This window comes from Nothobranchius furzeri, chromosome 1, assembly GCF_043380555.1.
Source record: "Nothobranchius furzeri strain GRZ-AD chromosome 1, NfurGRZ-RIMD1, whole genome shotgun sequence".
Classification (NCBI taxonomy): domain Eukaryota; kingdom Metazoa; phylum Chordata; class Actinopteri; order Cyprinodontiformes; family Nothobranchiidae; genus Nothobranchius; species Nothobranchius furzeri.
This window is the reverse complement of record NC_091741.1, coordinates 63,141,996-63,161,095: the sequence shown is the minus strand read 5'-3', so window position 1 is coordinate 63,161,095 and position 19,100 is coordinate 63,141,996. Positions and strand designations below refer to the sequence as shown.

The 19,100-nt window shown below is 44.2% G+C and overlaps 1 protein-coding gene across 2 annotated transcripts in view; it reads left to right on the top strand.

Moving 5' to 3' along the window:
* Window positions 1-817: 817 nt before the first annotated feature.
* Window positions 818-19,100, top strand: part of chst11 (carbohydrate (chondroitin 4) sulfotransferase 11) — a 134,373-nt gene continuing 116,090 nt past the window's right edge. Inside the window, exon 1 of one of the 2 annotated variants that reach the window (XM_070549748.1) lies at window positions 818-1,036. In XM_070549748.1, the coding sequence (XP_070405849.1) occupies window positions 934-1,036 (103 nt within the window). In that variant the 5' untranslated portion in view covers window positions 818-933. Of the gene's footprint in view, window positions 1,052-19,100 lie in introns of both variants that reach the window. The other variant, XM_070549750.1, reaches the window with a different exon arrangement.

Here is a 19,100-nt window from a genome sequence, read left to right as displayed (position 1 = left end):
GACATCTACTTCCTGCTACTGCTTTAATTGGAGACAGTGAGTGTGTGTGACTGGTTATTTGTCTTTCTGTGTTTTTGTGATGGACTGGAGACCTGCTCTGGGTGTCCCCAACATTATGCCTTTTCACCGCTGTAAATAGCTCCAGTTCCTGCAACCCTATGAGAATGGTGCAGTTAAGCTGATGGATGGATGATGAATGACCCGCGCTTGTATAACGCCTTTCAGAGTCAGAGGACTCCAAAACGCTTTACATCATAATGTATCATTCATCCAGTCACACACTGATGATGATGAGCTGCAGTGGCCACAGCTGCCCTGGGACATACTGACAGAGGTGAGACACACCAGTCCCTCTGATCGCCAGCAAGGGAGGGTTGTCTTGCCAAACGACACAACAGCAGCATTCTTGGGATCGAACAACCTTTCAGACAACCCGCTCTTTGCTGCCCCCAGATGGATGGATGGATTTAGCCTAATACAACGTTTTATTCAAGTGCTCATTTCTCCATGATTGTATGTTTCTCTTTTCAGTTATAGATTTCTTTTCTTTTCTTTTCATGTATCTCTGTTTTTAGCTTTGAAACAATTTGCATCTTTAGACATGTGCAGGTATTAGCTTTAGAAATTATTGTTTAAATAATAAAATGTTTTTCTTCCCCTGCTGTGTGATAAATATGCTTTTTGCTTTGCTAAACAAGAGCCTCTCCCCCCCCCCCCCCCCCCGGTTCATAGAAACCCACATGTGGACGAGCCCATTCTCCCGGATCCGGGGTTCCGTCTCCCCCCATCCTGCTGCCCGGTGGTGGTACGCTCTGAGTTGGATGCGTTCAGCTCACTGACCGGCGAACACTCCTCATCAGTACCAGTCAGAGTCCCGGAGCGCCCAGCACAAACCCACCCCCTCCACCGAACCTCCAGCCGTTCCGACCCGACATGAGGCAGGCTCTGGGCGATCTGATGAGGATGAGCCGGATCTGCCGGATGATCTTCGCCACTTGTTTGGGATCCTTTATTCTGGTCATCTTTTATTTCCAAAGTATGTTCCAACCAGGTAGGACCATCCTCTGTTTTCCTTTGTGTGTGTGTGTGTGTGTGTGTGTGTGTGTGTGTGTGTGTGTGTGTGTGTGTGTGTGTGTGTGTGTGTGTGTGGCACGCGGACACACCGGCTCTACAGAAGCAGCAGCGGGTGAATAATTGTTCCCACTTCGAGGTGCAGCTCTGGCTGGTCTGAAACGTTCGTGGCGCGTCTCGAGACTCCGTCTGTCTTGTTGCGCTTTTCTCGCAGACAGTGGCGGATTTAGCAATTTTGGGGCCCAAAGTGAACACAGACGGGCCCCCTTACACAAAATTTTCGACAATCTTATCTTTAACTGGATTTGCGAAACTCTACCCTCTTCTGACATGAGTCATTTTCCCTTTTTATTAGTCCTCTTTTTTCCTGTCTTTCTCTCCCTTTGAGTGCCTTCAATATTTGCTTTTCTTTCTGCTTCCTGTCAGTGCTCCTGTGCTTTTGCCTTTCTTTTTTTTTCTTCCCATTTTCCATTTTGGTCTATGCTTTCCTCCCTTTAAACATTTCCAGTGTCTTTCCTTTTCTGCTTCCTTTTGATGTTTATATAGAAAAACGATGTCACTTTCAGAAGTGAAGATAAAATCTTTTTTAAAGCAAGCTGCTTCTTTCTCTTATTGGAGCCACGAGGATAACTCCATTTCATGCTTAATGTTTTGACCATCGCTTCGAGTTTGTTACGAAAGCACCCGCCTCGCTTCTTTTTCTGCTTTCTCTTCTTCTTATTTGTGGTCTCATGGCACTTGGCAAACAAGAATTTGGTGCATTACTGCCACCAACTGGATTGGAGTGGAATTACTATCAATCACTTCCTGTTTGTGCAATAGGAATAGTCCATTGTGGCATTAACAGAGGGGTGCCAGCAGTCAGGGCTAGGGCCCCCCCCCCCCCCCCCAACATAAGGGGGCCCAGGCGGCTGCCGATCTATGCCTAATGGTAAAACCACCACTGCTCGCAGAAGTGTGGTGATTGTTTGCTGTGATGTGGACTCTGACAAGTGGACACGCGGGCTTTGGTGAGAGAGGGGGTGAAGAGGGGCTTTTGTCTCCAGAAAACGTGGCTTGGCGAAGGGATGCGGTGCGGAGACCGGAACACCGGCAGCAGCGCTTTGGCACATTGTTGGCACTTACAGCAGATCTAATGTGATCTAAAGTGCAAAAGCTGCTCTCAGATGTTCTGAAAAGCGTAAACATGACTCATCTCCAGGGAACATTCAGGGTCTGATGTGCCTGTGTCTCCTTTTAATAATTCAGCACAACAAAACGAAATCTATCTCTGAGGCTTTTGGGAGAATTGGCTCCAAATGAAGCTGAATGATGAGATGTGCTTTGTGCCATTCCTCCGTTTGACGCTTTCACGCCCCTGGACAGAGGTCACACAAAGACTCTGTGTGCGCTAAATCGAGCGGTGGCTGCGCTCGGATGTGCAAAGCTGGAGCGCACTGAGCATTGACCACTGCGCAGAAGTGTTAGTGTTCATTTAAATCACCCAGAATCAGACTGTGAGTCTGGATCAGCTGAAGGCAATGACTCAGGTGCAAGTTTCCCATTAGGAGTTTTGGGATTCAAGAATGTCCAAAGCTGGACTTCAGTGTCTCGTGCTGCTGGGACAGTGAGGAGGAGGTGGACCTCATCGGTCACATGAGTTCAGGAGGCGTCCTGAAGACTCAGCGCTGCGTCTGCAGCTGGAAACAAAACACGTATTAATTCTGATCTTCTGAAGGGGAATCACCATGCTGCTGGACTATAACGGTTTAGTGGGACAATATCCCATCATAGCCATTTCATGTTAGACCACAATAAACACTTAAACTGTTTAAAATAAAACGAACAGAACCGAATAGATCAGGTTACAGACCTTCAGTCCCCACATCTGAAACCCCCTTCATCCATCTGCAAAATGACAGAATCGTACTGTCAAAACCATTCATGAAATAAAATACTGACATCAGCAAAAGCACACAGAGAAAGTTCATTCTAATGAGAACTGTTGTTCTTTTTAAGTATTTGAGAGGCTTAAAGTACATTGTGATGGAGGTGTTAATGCATTAATGCTCAGGTGTTTATTTGTGTGGCCATGTTTTAGAGGTCTTAAGCTCATATATTTGCCTGAAATCAGACAAGATCCAGCATCATGTGTTGACAATGAAAATACAGTTAAAACATTTTAAAACTATAATTCTGTAATAAAGTGCAAGTGATGACTGAGACTGAAGACTCCATCATCACATTTCTGCTTGGGCATCAACTCATTTAACAGACACAATTTAAAAATGGCCTGTGTTTGATATAGCACCTTCTAGAGTCCAGGAACCCCCCCAAGGCATTTAACAGCACAATCAGTCATTCACCCATTCACACACATATTCACACCCTGGTGTGCAGTCACAGCTGCCCTGGGGCACACTGACAGAGGCAAGGGCTGGCGAACACAAGCGCCACTGGTCCTTCCGACCATCACCAGCTGGCAAGGTGGGTCGAGTGTCTTGCCCAAGGACACCACAGCAGCGAGAGACTGATGCTAAAATGTTTCCACAAAAACGTCATCCATGCTCTGCAAAGTTTTTTGTGCTCCAATTCATCCCCCTCTTCTCCTCATCATCCATCATTACAGCTCATTTCCATCCTTATGAGGAGCAGGTGATTTACCTGCTGAGGCAGAACCCTCCTCCTGCCTCGCTCTAGATGAACCTCCACCTGCTGGTCGATCCATCCTCAGCATCTTTAGTCCTGCTTCTCATGAAGAAGAGCTTCCCTTCCTCATCTGGAAGGAGTTAGTGATTATTATTGCTTTAAATCGTGGAAGTTGACTTTTAAATGATCCATTCGTTAGAAACCTTCAACACACATGTTATCATCGCCGCCATTACAATTTAACATGTTTTAATCCTGAATTGATTATAGAAGATGAACTAAGATGCCATAGCGGTTCTGCGTTAGGTTGGGCGAAACTTTAAAGAGATTGCATCAGAACACACACACACACACACACACACACACACACACACACACACACACACACACACACACACACACACACACACACACACACACCTGTATATACAGGGGCAGAGAGTTGGTGTGTTGGTCGTGGTGATGATAGGGTGTGTGTCTCTGATTGGAGAGGAGTGTCTTCTACAGGGTGTTTGTGCAGGAGCTCAGATGTAAAATGTGATGCTGCTGTGTGTATTTATGTATTATTATCCCAGTGACATGGCACTTTGTGTCCAGTGTTGTTTACTTCCCCTAAAACACTCACTCTCTTCTCTTTCTGTGTTTGCCTTCTCTCTGAAATTACTTAACCCCCCCACCCCCATCATGCAGCAGCATTGTTGTCCCTCAGATAAAGCTCAGTGTCTCTGTGGTTCAGGCATGTGTGGGTAGCTTGGGAATCCCATCTGGCCTCTCAGTGTAAACTCTCACCTCTGTCCCAGGACCTCCAGGGTCATGACCTTTTGTCTGTGACCAAAGGATGGGTATGGGTAGGCTCCAATGACTCAAATCCAAATGATAAATACTCAAAGTGTGGTTCAAGCAAATATGGATTTAATGAGTGAATAAAATCTGATTTATGATCACATATAAATCCCAGTTAGATTTAAAAGCAGTTGAATTTTTTAATGATGCAGCGTGAAAGTTACAGCAGTAACAGACGTGGAGCACATCTCCAGTCGTCTGCAGCGTTTTGATGAACAGCAGCACAGATTTTATTTGTGTTGACCTGCTAAGTAAAACATGACAGATTTGAAAGTGTACTGTAAAAAAATCCCCACAGTCTTTGCTGCCAAGAGGATATACTACAGTATTTAACAGTAAACCCTGCTGCACAGGTGACCCATGCAGGTTGCCTCAGCTCTGGAGATACCTGCAACCCTCAGCAGGTAGAAGCAGGAACAGAGAAGGGATGGATTGACTGATAAATTGAATGATAAAGTAATTTAAAAAACAGTTCACTTTGATTATTTTAGATAATTAGACCACTGGCGGATTTAGCAATTTTGGGGCCCAAGGTGAACACAGACATGGGGCCCCCTTACACAAAACTGGATTGACCCCTGGACTACATTCTCTACATTTATTAATGATTGTTATTTTTTTCAGTTAATTCTATTAATTTATTTATTTGCAAGCATGGGTAATTAATTTAATTCAATCCTTGCTAACTCAGTTATAAAAAGAACTGGGTCTAAAACTGACAACCCCTCATGGGTACTGTTGCTAAAACTCTATAGATTTTCTGTCAACTCAGGTGTTCCACATGGATGTGTCCTGAGCCTCCTCCTGTTCAGACTTCTCTCAAATGATTGCTCTGTGAGATCTTTGGCAATCATATTGTGATGTTTGCACTGCTGATGTTGGTTTGATCTCCAGCAGCAAGGGATCTACGTATTGAAAGAAGGTTGCTGATTGGTGGATAGCAAACAAACTAAAAGAAAAGCAGGTCAAATAATCAAAACAGGTGAAATACTTGGTCCTGCACAAGACTGCAGACCTTACACGGGCCACTGACACAACCAGCATAATTAAAACGGCAAACCAGTGACCTGCTTTTACTGGGAGGCTGAAATAAAAAGAACGTTCTGACATCTTTCATAACAGTGAAGTCTAGTAACTGGTCAGGGAACTAGTAAGGCTGAGGATTCATCTCCGCATTTGACCCATCCCTGTGGGGAACTGTGAGCTGCAGCTGTAACTACACTCAGGAACTATTTGGCGGTTTAACCCCTCAGTCCAACCCCTAAAGCTAAGCAGGGAGGCAATTGGGTCCCACATTAAGGTCTTTGGTATGACCCGACCAGAATTTGAACCCTGACCTCCTAGGACGGACACTACCACTAAGCCACTGAGAAGGTCATTTACACTAGCAGAACCAGGATCAATAACATAATGATAGGTCTCACTAATCTAACTATGCACCGTTGTTCCTTCAGGCAGATCACTGAGCATCCTCAAAGCCTGAACCACAAGGCTGAGGCATCATCAGCTTCAGGTCCACTCTGGAACAAGAAGGACAACCACTTTGTGATTATTTTTTCTCAGTAGAGGTCTGAAATGTGTTTCTGACCCATCTCAACCCCCTTTGACCATCACTCAGGAACAAAACACAGAGAACATCTACCAGCCTTGCAACACCCCAGTGCACCTGGAGGTCTTCTCCACCAGCTCTAAGATGAACTAAATGATCAGAGCATTTGAAGACCTTGTTTAAACTGGAGTGGAGCTAAAAGCCTGTTTACATTCAAACACAGATGTAAAAGCTTCAGTTGAACTGAGGTCACATTGAGTCTCTTCTGTACACACAAGACTCCTCATAACATGTAAACCTTCAGAGGCTAAAATGTCGAACATCTTTTAGGACTTTTTTTCCTCCTTAATAATGCACAACCCTGGAAATATAGAACATTTCTAAGCTAATGTGGCAAAATCTCAGCTGGAGTCGTTTGATTTCATGTAAAAAAAACATTCAAGTTACACGACATGTCTGATGACAGCCGTTCTGTCTGTTGGCAGAAATATTGATTCATGAATGTCAGCCTAACGTTGTTGACTAACGAGCCTGCGGGTCTTTAAGACACTTGCTGTGGATCATTGTTGCATCTCTGCCGACTCAGGTGAACAGAGCAAAATGGAGATTTTCATGCCTGTTGCAATAATTCACCTAACCGAGTAAGCTTGTTTGGTTTAGCTGCTGCTCGTTGACGGACATGAGTGAAGACCGGTGTGCTCTGCATTTACTCTGAGCTTAAGGTCACTTTGCGCCTGTGACAGATTTTTCTGCCTCATCAAGCGGAGTGAGTCTCTGCTGGTCCTTTAAAGGAGTTGGAGCTACTGAGAACAGCACTGCTAATAAGGCAGTTTGCTATGTGGGCTGCTCGTTTTGTTTCTCTGTGAAGTGCCTCCAGGATATTTTTGAACCACTGTGTGTGTGAGAAAGGAACTGCCGCTCTGTTTATCCTGTGTCTTTTTTCGCCGTTTGACAGCCAATCTGCTCGTGCACCCAGGCCACAAACTTGCAACTCAGATTCCCCGTCTCCCTAAAAAGCTCTCGTGCTTCCAGAGCGGTCAGCTGCACCCAGCGGCAGACCTGGGTGACCTCAACTGAATTCACAAAAACACATTCTTAGTGTTCATGTAAACAAGGTACTTTTTTATAACAACACAAACAGAGCAAAGCTTTTTGAGTTTAGAAACAGGAACGACTTGAGAACGAAGGAAATATTCCCTGCTTGGAATTTGTACAGGAAACTCAAAATTCCTCACCTTCCTTGGTCAGTGGTGGCAGTGCAGAGTGGCAGGGGTGACTAGAGTCAACGGAGGCACCCTATATCTGAGAAATTAGCTCTAATCCTTGAACCATAATCTGTACCCTTAGGAAACTCAGCTGTCATTCAATCTGGTGTTCTGATAATACTCAGAGCTGCATTTTAGGGGTTTGAAGGGTTTAAACCCCTGACTCAGAAAAAGCTTAGAGGTACAGAGAGAATATACCAAGGTCCCAGCAAAGACCTGGGGGTCTCATTTATAAAACATTGCGTAGAATCCTTACTAAAACCGTGTTTAAGCTCAGCAAATAAATAAATAAATAAATAATGTACTCACGCCAAGTAGTTTTGTGACCTATAAAACATGGAGTACACACAGCTTCACGCAATCTCCGCTTTATAAATCAGAGACTATTAAGAAAGGTTCTCAGCTGTTTCTGAGTCACATCCCGCCCTCAACACGCCCACTTTCTGCCATAAATGGTCAATGCAAAGTGCCTTGTGGATCTCATGCATATACATAAGCCGGCTCGTTGCAGCGCTCCACCATTAAGATCGCGACCGCAGATCAAGGAAGCGCTATTTCACAAGCAGAAATTGAGGTACTTGTGGGTGAGGTGGAGAAATGAAAGGAAGTACTTTTGCAAAACAAATAAGAGAAAATCCACGGAGTGGCACAGCGTTGCTGAAGCCATCAATGTTGTGAGTTCTTCAGAGAGATCAGTGGCGGATATAAAAAATGGTCCGATCAAGATTCGATCCCCAGACTCCCCGGTGAGGGTCACACGCGCTAACCAGTTAGCTAAAAAGAGATCTCCCTTGACCAAGTAGCCAGGGCGCGTGATCAATCCGGTCGCAGTGACGCTCACACTGTCACAGACGCATGACATTCTGTCTCAATCTGCCCCCCTGCTGATATTCAGTATTTCCTATTCTGCTATTCAGGCTGTGTGTGTGTGTGTGTGCGCGGGGGGGGGGGGGGGGGGGGGGGTTGCTTGTTCTGTGTGAAAATGAAGCAGTACAAGTGATAATGCTGCAGGATTTCATAATTTTATCCTTCTCAGCGGCAGCACTGCAGGTGCTCTCCATGTCCAAAATGTGCGTAAGCCAGCTCCTTAGTCAACTTAAAGTTGCGCACATATTTTCTGATAAGTGTTCCTTTATAAATCCCAAAGTTTGTGTGGAAAGTTGCTTACGCAGTTTTCCGACCCCATTTTATGCGTAAGCAATCTTGATAAATGAGGCCCCTGGACCAAGAAACGTTTAAAAAGTCAAAAAGCTTCTAAAAGAACATTTTCTTGTTTTTACAGATGATTTTGTCACTGGTAAAGAGTAAAGGACTGGCCAAGAGTGCATCAGTAATATGAAGCTGTTGCATCAGCTTTTACACCGTTTAGTGACTAGATTAAACTAGGATAAACATTTCTCCTCTTCATCCTTCAGTGTTTTCATATCTGTTTGAAGTTGGTCTATTCCCTCTGAGACTGCATTTAAACATCATAGTAAGGACAGGATAACGTGTCTGTCAGCAGGAACAAATGGACCCCACAGCAAAGTTACGTCACATGTTCTGATGCTCTGAAATTTGAAGTCTGAAAAGGGGCTTAAAACATAAGACTTTGGTATTTTCACGTCAGTTTACCCTCTGTGAAATAAACAAAAGGCAAAATTCTCTGGATTCAGGATCTGGAATTACTGACACTAATTAACTTTCCCACTCTTCGAGAAGATGAATCACTGACACACCCCCCCCCCCCCCCCACGTTTAAGACCAACTTCACGTTTATTCCAACAGATGTGCAGTGATCTCCAGAATAAAGGAATGCTTTACGAGCCGATATCTTTGGATGAAAAGCAACATTGCTCCTGTTTCAGGACGTAGAAGTCAGTCAGAGGAGAAGGGAGAGGAAAACGGCAGAATTTTGAATCTTACTGATTAATTCATGATATTCAGCAATCTTGCTTCTGATTGGCTAACAGCAACACAACTCTACCACTGACACCATTTGCTTTGCAGCATTGATGTTGTATCTCCACTAATAACACAAGCCTGGAGGAGTTCTGCTGTGTGGTAGAGTTGTTAATGCTAACGGTTAGCTTCTACAAGCTGACACATTCTCTGCTGTTTCCTGGATGCTAAACCAAACAACAGCCTTCCTCATTTTGAGTCAAGATGGGTTAGTCTGTGAAGTGAGAGTGTGATGGTGATTTGTCAGGCTTTTCAAATTCTAGTGTTTCAACATCTATTTTCTATCAGAAGCTATGAAGTTGATAGGTGTAGAAGACTATTTTCATGTTCAGCCTGCATAAAAAACACAAAGTAACCAATCATATGAAAAAATAACTAGTAAAAAAAATTAGTTTTCAGCAATCTTGCTCTTTAAAGGGGAACTAGGCAGTTATGGCTTGCTTTTAGCACCCGCTTGTGTCCATTTGTAGAACCAAATTCTCCTTACTCTACGTTAATCTTTTTAACACCTTAATCTAACGGCTGAAATGTCTCCCCAGCCTCGATTCGTGTCTACAGGAGCAATTAGAAATGCGTATTGGTGAAATTCTGACGATACTATAAGTATCATGATACGGAGAGACGGAACGTATATCACAATATATTGCGATGCATTCAGCCAGATGATATTAGTGATTTAAAAAAAACTGAATTCACTATAGGAAAATTCAATAAACAGTCCAAAAGGATACATAACATGTTTAACATGAGGTGTCTGAACCAGAATAGCGGGATTTACATTTCAGTGGTGGAAACACAACCCATTGCACACTGCTGCCAACTAGCAGTTGGCGTTTGAATTGCACCAAAAGAAAATACACAAATGTTTGCATGTAAATTCTTCCAAATATTCGATACACGGCTTTTAAACATCGATATAATATTGCAGGAAAAATATTGTGATATATTGTCATTTCGATATTTTCTTACATCCCTAGGAATGATGAATCACTAAATTAAACAAATCAGCTGTTCATGATCTAAAACGTGTCTGGAACCAGATTGCAGCGCCAGGTATGTAAGCTCTATTTTGTCTAAGTTCAAAGGACTGGACCGGCAACTGTGAAGTTGCAAATGCGGTATTCTGGCCACAGGGGGCAATATGAGCTGGGTGGCGTTTCATCAATCCTGTAAAGGGTTGTTTTAGCACACGCTGGCTCGAGAAAATGATTTAAAAATGAGAAAAACTTACAAAGTATCCCTTTATCATTTAAAAGTTTAGATCCTCAGTTACTGTAAATTAAACCGACTCTAACAACCTTCCACTTAAGTTGAAATGAAACAGAGGTTAAACTTTTTCAATAAACTAACTAAAGTAGTGTCTCTCATTATCTTCCTCATTAGTTTTTTCTGTATCATCCAGACTATTGAACCCTTTAGCTGATTTCCAGTGTTCTGTGTGCATCACTGGAGAACCCGTAACACGCTTCATTGATCCTGAGTGACGCTAACGCTCAGTGAGGCGAGTCAGACAAGGTGATTTGTTAGATTTGTGATTCCATTTGGTATTGGACGTGTGTTGGTGCACCGCATCATCCCTGCTCCATTGTTCCTTATCCCACTCCTCTGTCCCCGTGTGTGTGTGTATTGTTAAAACGATTACCGGACGTCCTGTTTGTGTAATCTTAGTGCTGCTGCTGTTTTCCTGCCCAGCCTCAGCTAAACCCAGGATCAAACATCCCCCGCTCATCAGGGGGAGGAGAGGAAGGGGAGCCGTGCCCTGCTGTGACTCCAGCATCCACACCCCGGATTAACTCTCACAGGTCCAATCTCTTTTAAGCAAGATAATTAAAGATGAACAGATTTAGAGTAAAACAATAGACACTCCTGCAGATATGAGCAATTAGGTATTTTATTTTATTTTTTAACCAGAAACCTGAATTTACTGCTATTTCATTTTTATTTTCCATTTAAACATCCTGACTCAAATTCAGGGACTGCACTTCCTTTGTAGTCATGTATGTAAACAAATATTACATTAAAAAGATCAAGGAAGTTCAAATGAAAATAAAAATCAGCAATTATCAAAAATAAAAAATAAATAAATAACTAAAATCACCCCCCAAAATCGTTTTACTTTCAACAAACCTCGTGACTTTGCTTTCAGTTTCCAATTCAGTCCTTCCTTCTGAACACTGTGAGCTGTACCGGGGGTAACTAACATTTTTATTTGACATTTTTAGCTAAATTTTTCAATTTCCCTAAAAAAATTTTATATGACTTAACAAATACATAACCGAATGTGTCTGGACTGTTTGTGTCATCTCACATGTGCTCAGTCGGACTGGCCATCAGTCTCTCTCATGGGATCTTTCTTCATTGGATTCAAGAAATAATGAATCAGTTTCTAGCAGCACTGACCTTTGAACACCAATCAAAATGCAGAACATCCCATTTCATGGACGGAGAAAATGACACAGAACATAACCCCTGGTGGTCACTGTCTACTACAGATAAGTAGCCTGTATTTGTACAACGCTTTCTTAAGTCGGGCGTACACTGTGCGACTTTTTCACTTTTTTGAGCCGATTTTCCAGTCGTGCGAGAAGCCACGACATCGGGGCGAGTTTTGCGCCGAGCGGTCGTGTAGTGTACAGGGGGTTACGAGAGGCGATTAACACCATGTGACCAGCCGCCGATCAGCAGTCGTGAGGTCGCAGGGACTTCTGGTGTGTTTAATATTTCGCTCGTCCCTCGTGAGGGTATCGCACTGTTGAAGCGGCGCTGCGAGCAGCTGCGAGCAGCTACGATCCAAAATGTATCAGAACCGCTCACGGCGCATGCTCGCGCAATCCTGCATCAACGCCGGCCGGTCGCTCGCTATTTCCCTAATAACACACGCTGTTCGTTTTTGTTTCTACACGTTTTTTTTACTCACAAAGATTGTCAAGAAAGCGTGTTTGTCGTGTTCATGTCAAATTAAACTGATCACAAAACACAGATTCACTTTCTTTATTTCGTTTTCCTCATCCAACCCCCATAAATCCCTGTGTGTCCTCCTGCAGCACTCCCGAAGGACAACAGGCAAGACAAAAAAGTCTGACGTGTTGAGTAAAAACTGCTATTTTTAGCACATTTTTAGGGCCGACGTGTTGCTACCAGACGTACAGTGTGAGCAGTCAGGTCGCATGCGAGAACTGGGTCGTGCAGTGTGAGCACACGACTCGTGAGATCTGCTCTGCGAGGAAGTCGTACAGTTTGAGCTGAAGCTGAACGCTGCGAGTGAAAAAGTCGCACAGTGTACGCCCGGCTTTAGGTTTCTTCAACCCCCCAAGGCACTTCACAACACAATCAGTCACTCACCAGTTCACTCGTTGGTGGAAATGAGCTACGACGTAGCTACAGCTGCCCTGCAGCGCACTGACTGAGGCGAGGCCTGCCAAACACTGCCGCCTCCGGTCCCTCCGACCACCACCAGCAGGCAACGTGGGTTAATTTTCAGGTCAGAGCCGGAATCGAACCTGCAACCTTCTGATTACTGCGTCCTGAGCTACTGCCGTCCCTGGATAAACACACTAATAAAAAGAACACTAAAGCATATGAAAGCACATGTAAAACGTGGCATTCGTGCAGCATGGACCCACAGCTGACACCAGAATGTCTGTGAGCCTTGATAAAAGCTGTAGAACAAGTAAACATGTTGCTGGTTTGTATTTAGAAAGTCTTGTTGTTATTCAAGACGGTTGGCCTAAAAGTTTGACTTTTGCCTTGTTCCTGTCAGTGGTTCTGTTTGAGGAAGTCAGCCCTCTACTCTTGATTTCTGTGTATGATGTGTACGTCTACGCTAAAACACATCACCAGGGCTGATTGGTCCAAACGCAACAATAACTCAGCTGTTTTCCTCCATCCTGTTTACTCCACCAGGTCTGGCGTTTTGCTTTGCCTGGTCCCACTTCCTCTGTAGGTCATGTATCTCCTTAAAACTTTTGTTATTTATATATTTTTTCAGATAGGTAATCTAGTAACTGCCCCAAAGGCATAACTCTGGAGAGTTATCACTGAGGTGGAAGTCCAATTTGAAGGATGGGATTTCTCAGCCTTTGGGTTTTGAGCCAGTTAATGTGTTCAGTGGTTACCAGTGTGACGTATCTCTCACACACATCTCTGTGGCTGCTGTAAATCATTTTCCATCTCCCCTGTACGAGTGTCACAGATTGCCTTCTCCATCTCCACTGTCTGGACCTTAGTGGAGGTAGCAGCTGGAGACTGGATGCAGAGAGCTTGTTTACTGCAGTGGGTTGGTAACCATCTGCACAAGCGCCTGGACTCCATTATAGACGTGATGAAAGAGCTGCTGCTAAATAAGACACACAAACACGCACGCTTGGGCCTTGACTCAGACATACAGGACCCTTTGTAGGAGGTTAGCCTCATTCTCCACAAGGCTGGACACGAAATTCCTTATTGGCCTTTTAGAAAACCATTTGATCTAAAACCAAACATATTCTTGACCAACATAGAGCCTTTCCAAACAGGAACAGACACTGTGACACTTTTCCTTGTCTCCGAACAGCTATCAGATTTATTCCGACAGGAAAAAAGTGAGACGTTGTCTCACCTTCTCTCCGCATCCCTGATAGCTTCATCTCTGCTTCGTCAGCGAGGCTTTCCTGCCTCAGGGGGATTTGAAACACACACTTACTCCATGTCTCACAGTGGAGTCATACCAGTGGACTCATACGTGGGAAATTTGCAGTCACCCCCACCCTCACTTCCCATCTGAAAAACCACAACTGTCTGGGGAACAGAAGTCTGCTGCTTCTGTGGTCCTCCTGATCCAAGGAAACGTGCATGAGTGTGAGCTTAGCAACCGCACTGTCTGATAGAGTCATAAAACCACATGCACGTGTAACAGATGGCAGCTTTTTGGATACAAGTACTAAGATTACTCTCTGACTCTTCGCAATTTGCTTGATTTCAAATATTTTTTCCATCCTAGATTTTTACTAGCTGTCTGAGCTCTGACATGTGGTCCGCTGGATCGTTCTCTTTCCTCCCATGAGTAAGAGTTAATGATGTTAATGTTCAGAAACGTTAGCGTCAACCCTTGGCCTGAACATCTGCCAGTCTTGCATCATGAAGTGTGTCTCAGGTAGATCGGCCCTTTAATGGGTGTTTGGATGGTCGTTCATCCATCGTGTTCCCAGTCGCTTAGATTCTTCTAACCGTGTGTGTGTGTGTGTGTGTGTGTGTGTGTGTGTGTGTAAAAAAAACTCCATGAATTATGAGAACATAGTCTGTCTCTTTCCAGTCTTCCTCTTTCAGTAAAAGTTGCTGGCACTCTCTCTCTCTCTCTCTCTCTCTCTCTCTCTCTCTCTCTCACACACACACACACACACTCTCCCCACCCTCTCTCTCACACTATCTCTTCTCTCCATTTCCCTCTCCCTCTCGCACTTTCTCTTTCTCTCTCCCTCTCTATCCCTATCTCTCACTCTGTCTCTCTCTTTCATTCCCTCTCTCTTTCTCCCTCTCCTTTACTGCCCCCTTTCTCTCTCTCTCTCTCTCTTTCTCTCTCTCTCTCTCTTCTTACACTCTCCCCTCCCTCTCTCTCACCCTCTCTCTCCCCCACCTCTCCCCCCTCTTTCTCTCTCTCTCTTCTTACACTCTCCCCTCCCTCTCTCTCACACTATCCTTTCTCTCCATTTCCCTCTCCCTCACCTTCTCTTTCTCTCTCTCACACTCTGTCTGTCTCTTTCATTCCCCCTCTCTCTCTCCTTTACTGCCCCCTTTTTCTGTCTCTCTCTCTCTCTCTCTCTCTCTCTCTCTCTCTCTCTCTCTCTCTCTCTCTCTCTCTCTCTCTCTCTTTCGCTCTTTCTCTCTCTCTCTCTCCCCCTCTCTCCCTCTCCTTTACTGCCCCCTTTTTCTGTCTCTCTCTCTCTCTCTCTCTCTCTCTCTTTCACTCTTTCTCTCTCTCTCCCCCCCCTCTCTCCCTCTCCTTTACTGCCCCCTTTCTCTCTCTCTCTCTCTCTCTCTCTCTCTCTCTCTCTCTCTCTCTCTCTCCTTTACTGCCACCTTTCTCTTTTGCTCTCTCTCTTTCGCTCTTTCTGTCTCTCCCTCCCTCTCTCTCTATCTCTCTCTCTCTCTCTCTCTCTCTCTCTCTCTCTTTCGCTCTTTCTCTCTCTCGCTCTCTCTCTCTCTCCCCCTCTCTCCCTCTCCTTTACTGCCCCCTTTTTCTGTCTTTCTCTCTCTCTCTCTCTCTCTCTCTCTCTCTCTCCTTTACTGCCACCTTTCTCTTTTGCTCTCTCTCTCTCTCTCTCTCTCTCTCTCTCTCTCTCTCTCTCTCTCTCTCTCTCTCTCTCTTTCTGTCTCCCCCTCTCTCTGAGTATTTCTTAAAAGTTTCTCCATGTATTGAGGAGTGTGTGCTGTCATTTTCTTCTTCATTAGTTTCTTTAGAGGCTGGCGGTTCCCCAGCAGAGAGGAGTCACTTTGCCTCCATCTCCGTTTGCATTTAGGAAAATCAATTCCTCATTACGCCACCTAATGAAATGATTCTATTACTGATTTGGCTTTCTTCTCTCCTCTCTTTTCATTATTCCTCCTTAATCTCTTTGCTTACATTAACTCTCGCCATTAAAAACATGTCTGACACCAAGAAATCTACTTTCTCCGAGGGAAAAGTTCAAGTTCAATCTACTGCTTTGTGAATCCTGGTTCGATAATTTCAAGGTCCTTCTGGACTTCCACAGGATCAGTGCAACAAACCCAGTTATTTTGTTTTAGAGTTTGTAATTTGTAGTTTTCAATCCCAGAAACAGCAGAGCACATTTCTGACTGAAGAGGGACTTGGAGTGTCTGAATATTCATGCTGGCATTCAGAGAAACCACAGAACTGTAGCAGCACACCAGTTCATGAGTAACTGCTAATCACATCCATCATTAGCATCAGAAAGGTTTATTGAAAGCTGATATACAGCTGGGAAAACAAGCCCTACACATTCTTTAGCATCAATCTGGAAAAGCAGAGTGATAAAAACGTTAAAACATTTGAACTTGTGATGTATTTTTTCCATAATAGGTTTTATGATTCGGTATAAGTCATCAAATAAATCAAATGACGTCAGTAAAAGACTCTTAGATTAGCCTGCTCTCTGCTCCAGGACCCTTCATTAGCTTCTAACACCCTGATAACAGCATCAGTTACACAGACTGAACTGCTTGTAGACACATCTAGGATCCAGTTAGTCCTCTAGACAAGAACTTGCTGAGCATCAACATGAAGAACCAGCTGGTTTGACCTACTGCAATTTGAACTGACAAGCATCTCCAGGGTTTATGAAAAAGGGAAAAGTTCATCCCATCAGCTAAAAGCAAGCTACAATTCACACAGGGTCACCAGAACTGGACCCGAAGACACTGGAAAAATGTTTCCTGAATTTCAGCTGCAACATTCAGATGCTCTGGTCAGAATTTGGTGACACCAACATGAAACCATGGATCCATCCTGATGCTTTAGGCTGCTGCTGGTGTAACGCTGTGTGGGAGATGTCCTTTGTCCACCTTGTACCAATTATGGTGCGTTTCCAACCGCACTACTCAGCCAAAACAGCTCGGTACAGCGTGGGTTAACACAGCTCACCTTCCCCTGCCAGCTCCATGATAAAAAGTGGGTGTGCCCCTCATAGCGCGCTGGGGAAGGTGGGGGTACCTTCGACACATGGGGGTGTTTACTTGAGACAAAAATAGCACGAGGTTATTAGTAAACAGTGAGGTGACCTGTATATTACACAGAAACACAACTCAGCACAAGAATAGCAGTGATGATGAACATTCTGATCAGTTTCATGGCTTTTTGTCAGATTCTGAAGCAGCTGCAGGCAGCAGTTGTAAGTTCTGGAGCAACCAATGACTCCGCCTCCTAGCCGATGAAGGGCTGCCAACTGCGATGCTGGTCAGTGTACTAGGAACCACAACAGAGTAGGGACTGAAGGAAGATGGTGTGTGTGGGGGGGGGGGGGGGGGGGGATGCCAAACAGTGCTGTTGGAAAAGGTGGCCAAACCAAACCGCACCCACCCATTTCATGAAAAGGAAAGTACTGAAGGAAAACTACCACCTGAGCCTGGTTTTTAACTCCACAGCCTACCTGAGTATTGTTGCTGACTATGTCCATCCCTTCAAAACCCCATGGACTCATCTTCTGATGGCTACTTCCAGCAGGATAAAGCACCATGTGCTTTATCAGGCTGAGGTCATCTCTAACTGAACATCTTTTGTAAGTTTGTTCTGTGCAATCCATGAAATTCCATTGTTTGGTTCTTTTCTAAACACAGAGGATTGACTTATTTTTACCTGTTTTAGCTGACGGGTTTTGGCTAACACTGTAGCCATCCTGTGTCATCAACGTGGATGTTGAAAACCAAAAACCAAAACAAATCAACACCGTGTTTAGCAAAGAACCAAACAATAGAATCATCTCTAACTGGTTTCTAGAACATGATGATGAGTTAACTCCAATGGCCACCACAGCCACCAGATCTCAGCTCAGCATAACCTTTGGGATGTGGTGGCATGGGAGAGTATCATCATGGAAGGAAAAGTGTGAGAATGTCAAGTGTAAATGGACCAGAACCTGTGAGGAAGATTTTCAGCTCCTTGATGAATCCAAGGCACCAAGATTTAAGGTGTTTTTGACGAGAGTCCGCCCACTACCAAGTGTACCTAATTAAGTGGCCGCTGGGTGTACGTTGACTCGTTGGAGTTAGTCGCTACCGCTTTTGCTGACTCAAAGACAGCTGCATCTTTAAAAAATAAATCCACTGAGACAGGAGGAAGGTGCCTCAGGCTCAGTTTGACAGCGTTTTAGAAAAGAGGTTTAATACCAGTAAAATTCACAGCAACGCAAATCAAAGCCGTCATACCCAGCCTGTATTTACTCCACCTTCCCTCCTCAACAACAGCACAGCAGCCAAAGTCCACAACCAACTTGTGTATTTCTGTGCAAATCCAGAACCAGTCCACCTAGTGTCTGTTCTCTTTATTGTCATAGACTTAGCAGAAAAGCTACGGGCTAATTAGCAACAATGCACCAGCCTGAGTTAAGATAAATAACGGATGTGTTGCTCTCTGCCTCTCCTGTCCTCGGTGCACTCAGATACCTTTGATGCTGGACTTGTCCCACACTGCAGTTATGCACTTCTAAATTATAGTCTGTGTGGAGGATTATTTTTTCAGTGACTCCTAAAATAGACAGTAGAGGAAATTACAGCCCTCCGTGCCCATGGTCTGGAGTGTGTGAGTGACTGAGCATGATTCACTAAGCTGCCAGACCCTGAGAGACTCAGAAGGTAAATGAGTCAACTTCTTCAGACCACAGCAGTGACTCGGCAGACAGATGTTAGGAAACCGATCCAGTGTCCCAGTCAGACAGACACGTGTCCAACTCATCACATCAGACACTGAGAAACCAAAAAAATACCAGATCTAAAAAAAAGACACATACAATGTTGAATCAATGCCAGCTGGGTGTGAAGACAAAGAATATATAAAAATGACAAAAATAACTGGATTTCTAAGTAAGATAACTTGTTATTTCTGCCATCAACAACAAAATCCAGTGATACTTTTCTTCAGGTTGTGGCTGACATGCCCGATAGAAATGAAGCTTTCTTATAGGTTTAATTTAGGAGAAGGCTTGATGGACTTACTAGAAAAGTTACATCATTGAATCAGAGACGAGAAAAACAAAGTAAAACCTTAAAGAGGAGTAAGAGAGCTTATTCGTTGCCTTACTGACAGTTTCGGCTACTGCTGTCGACTTTGTCAG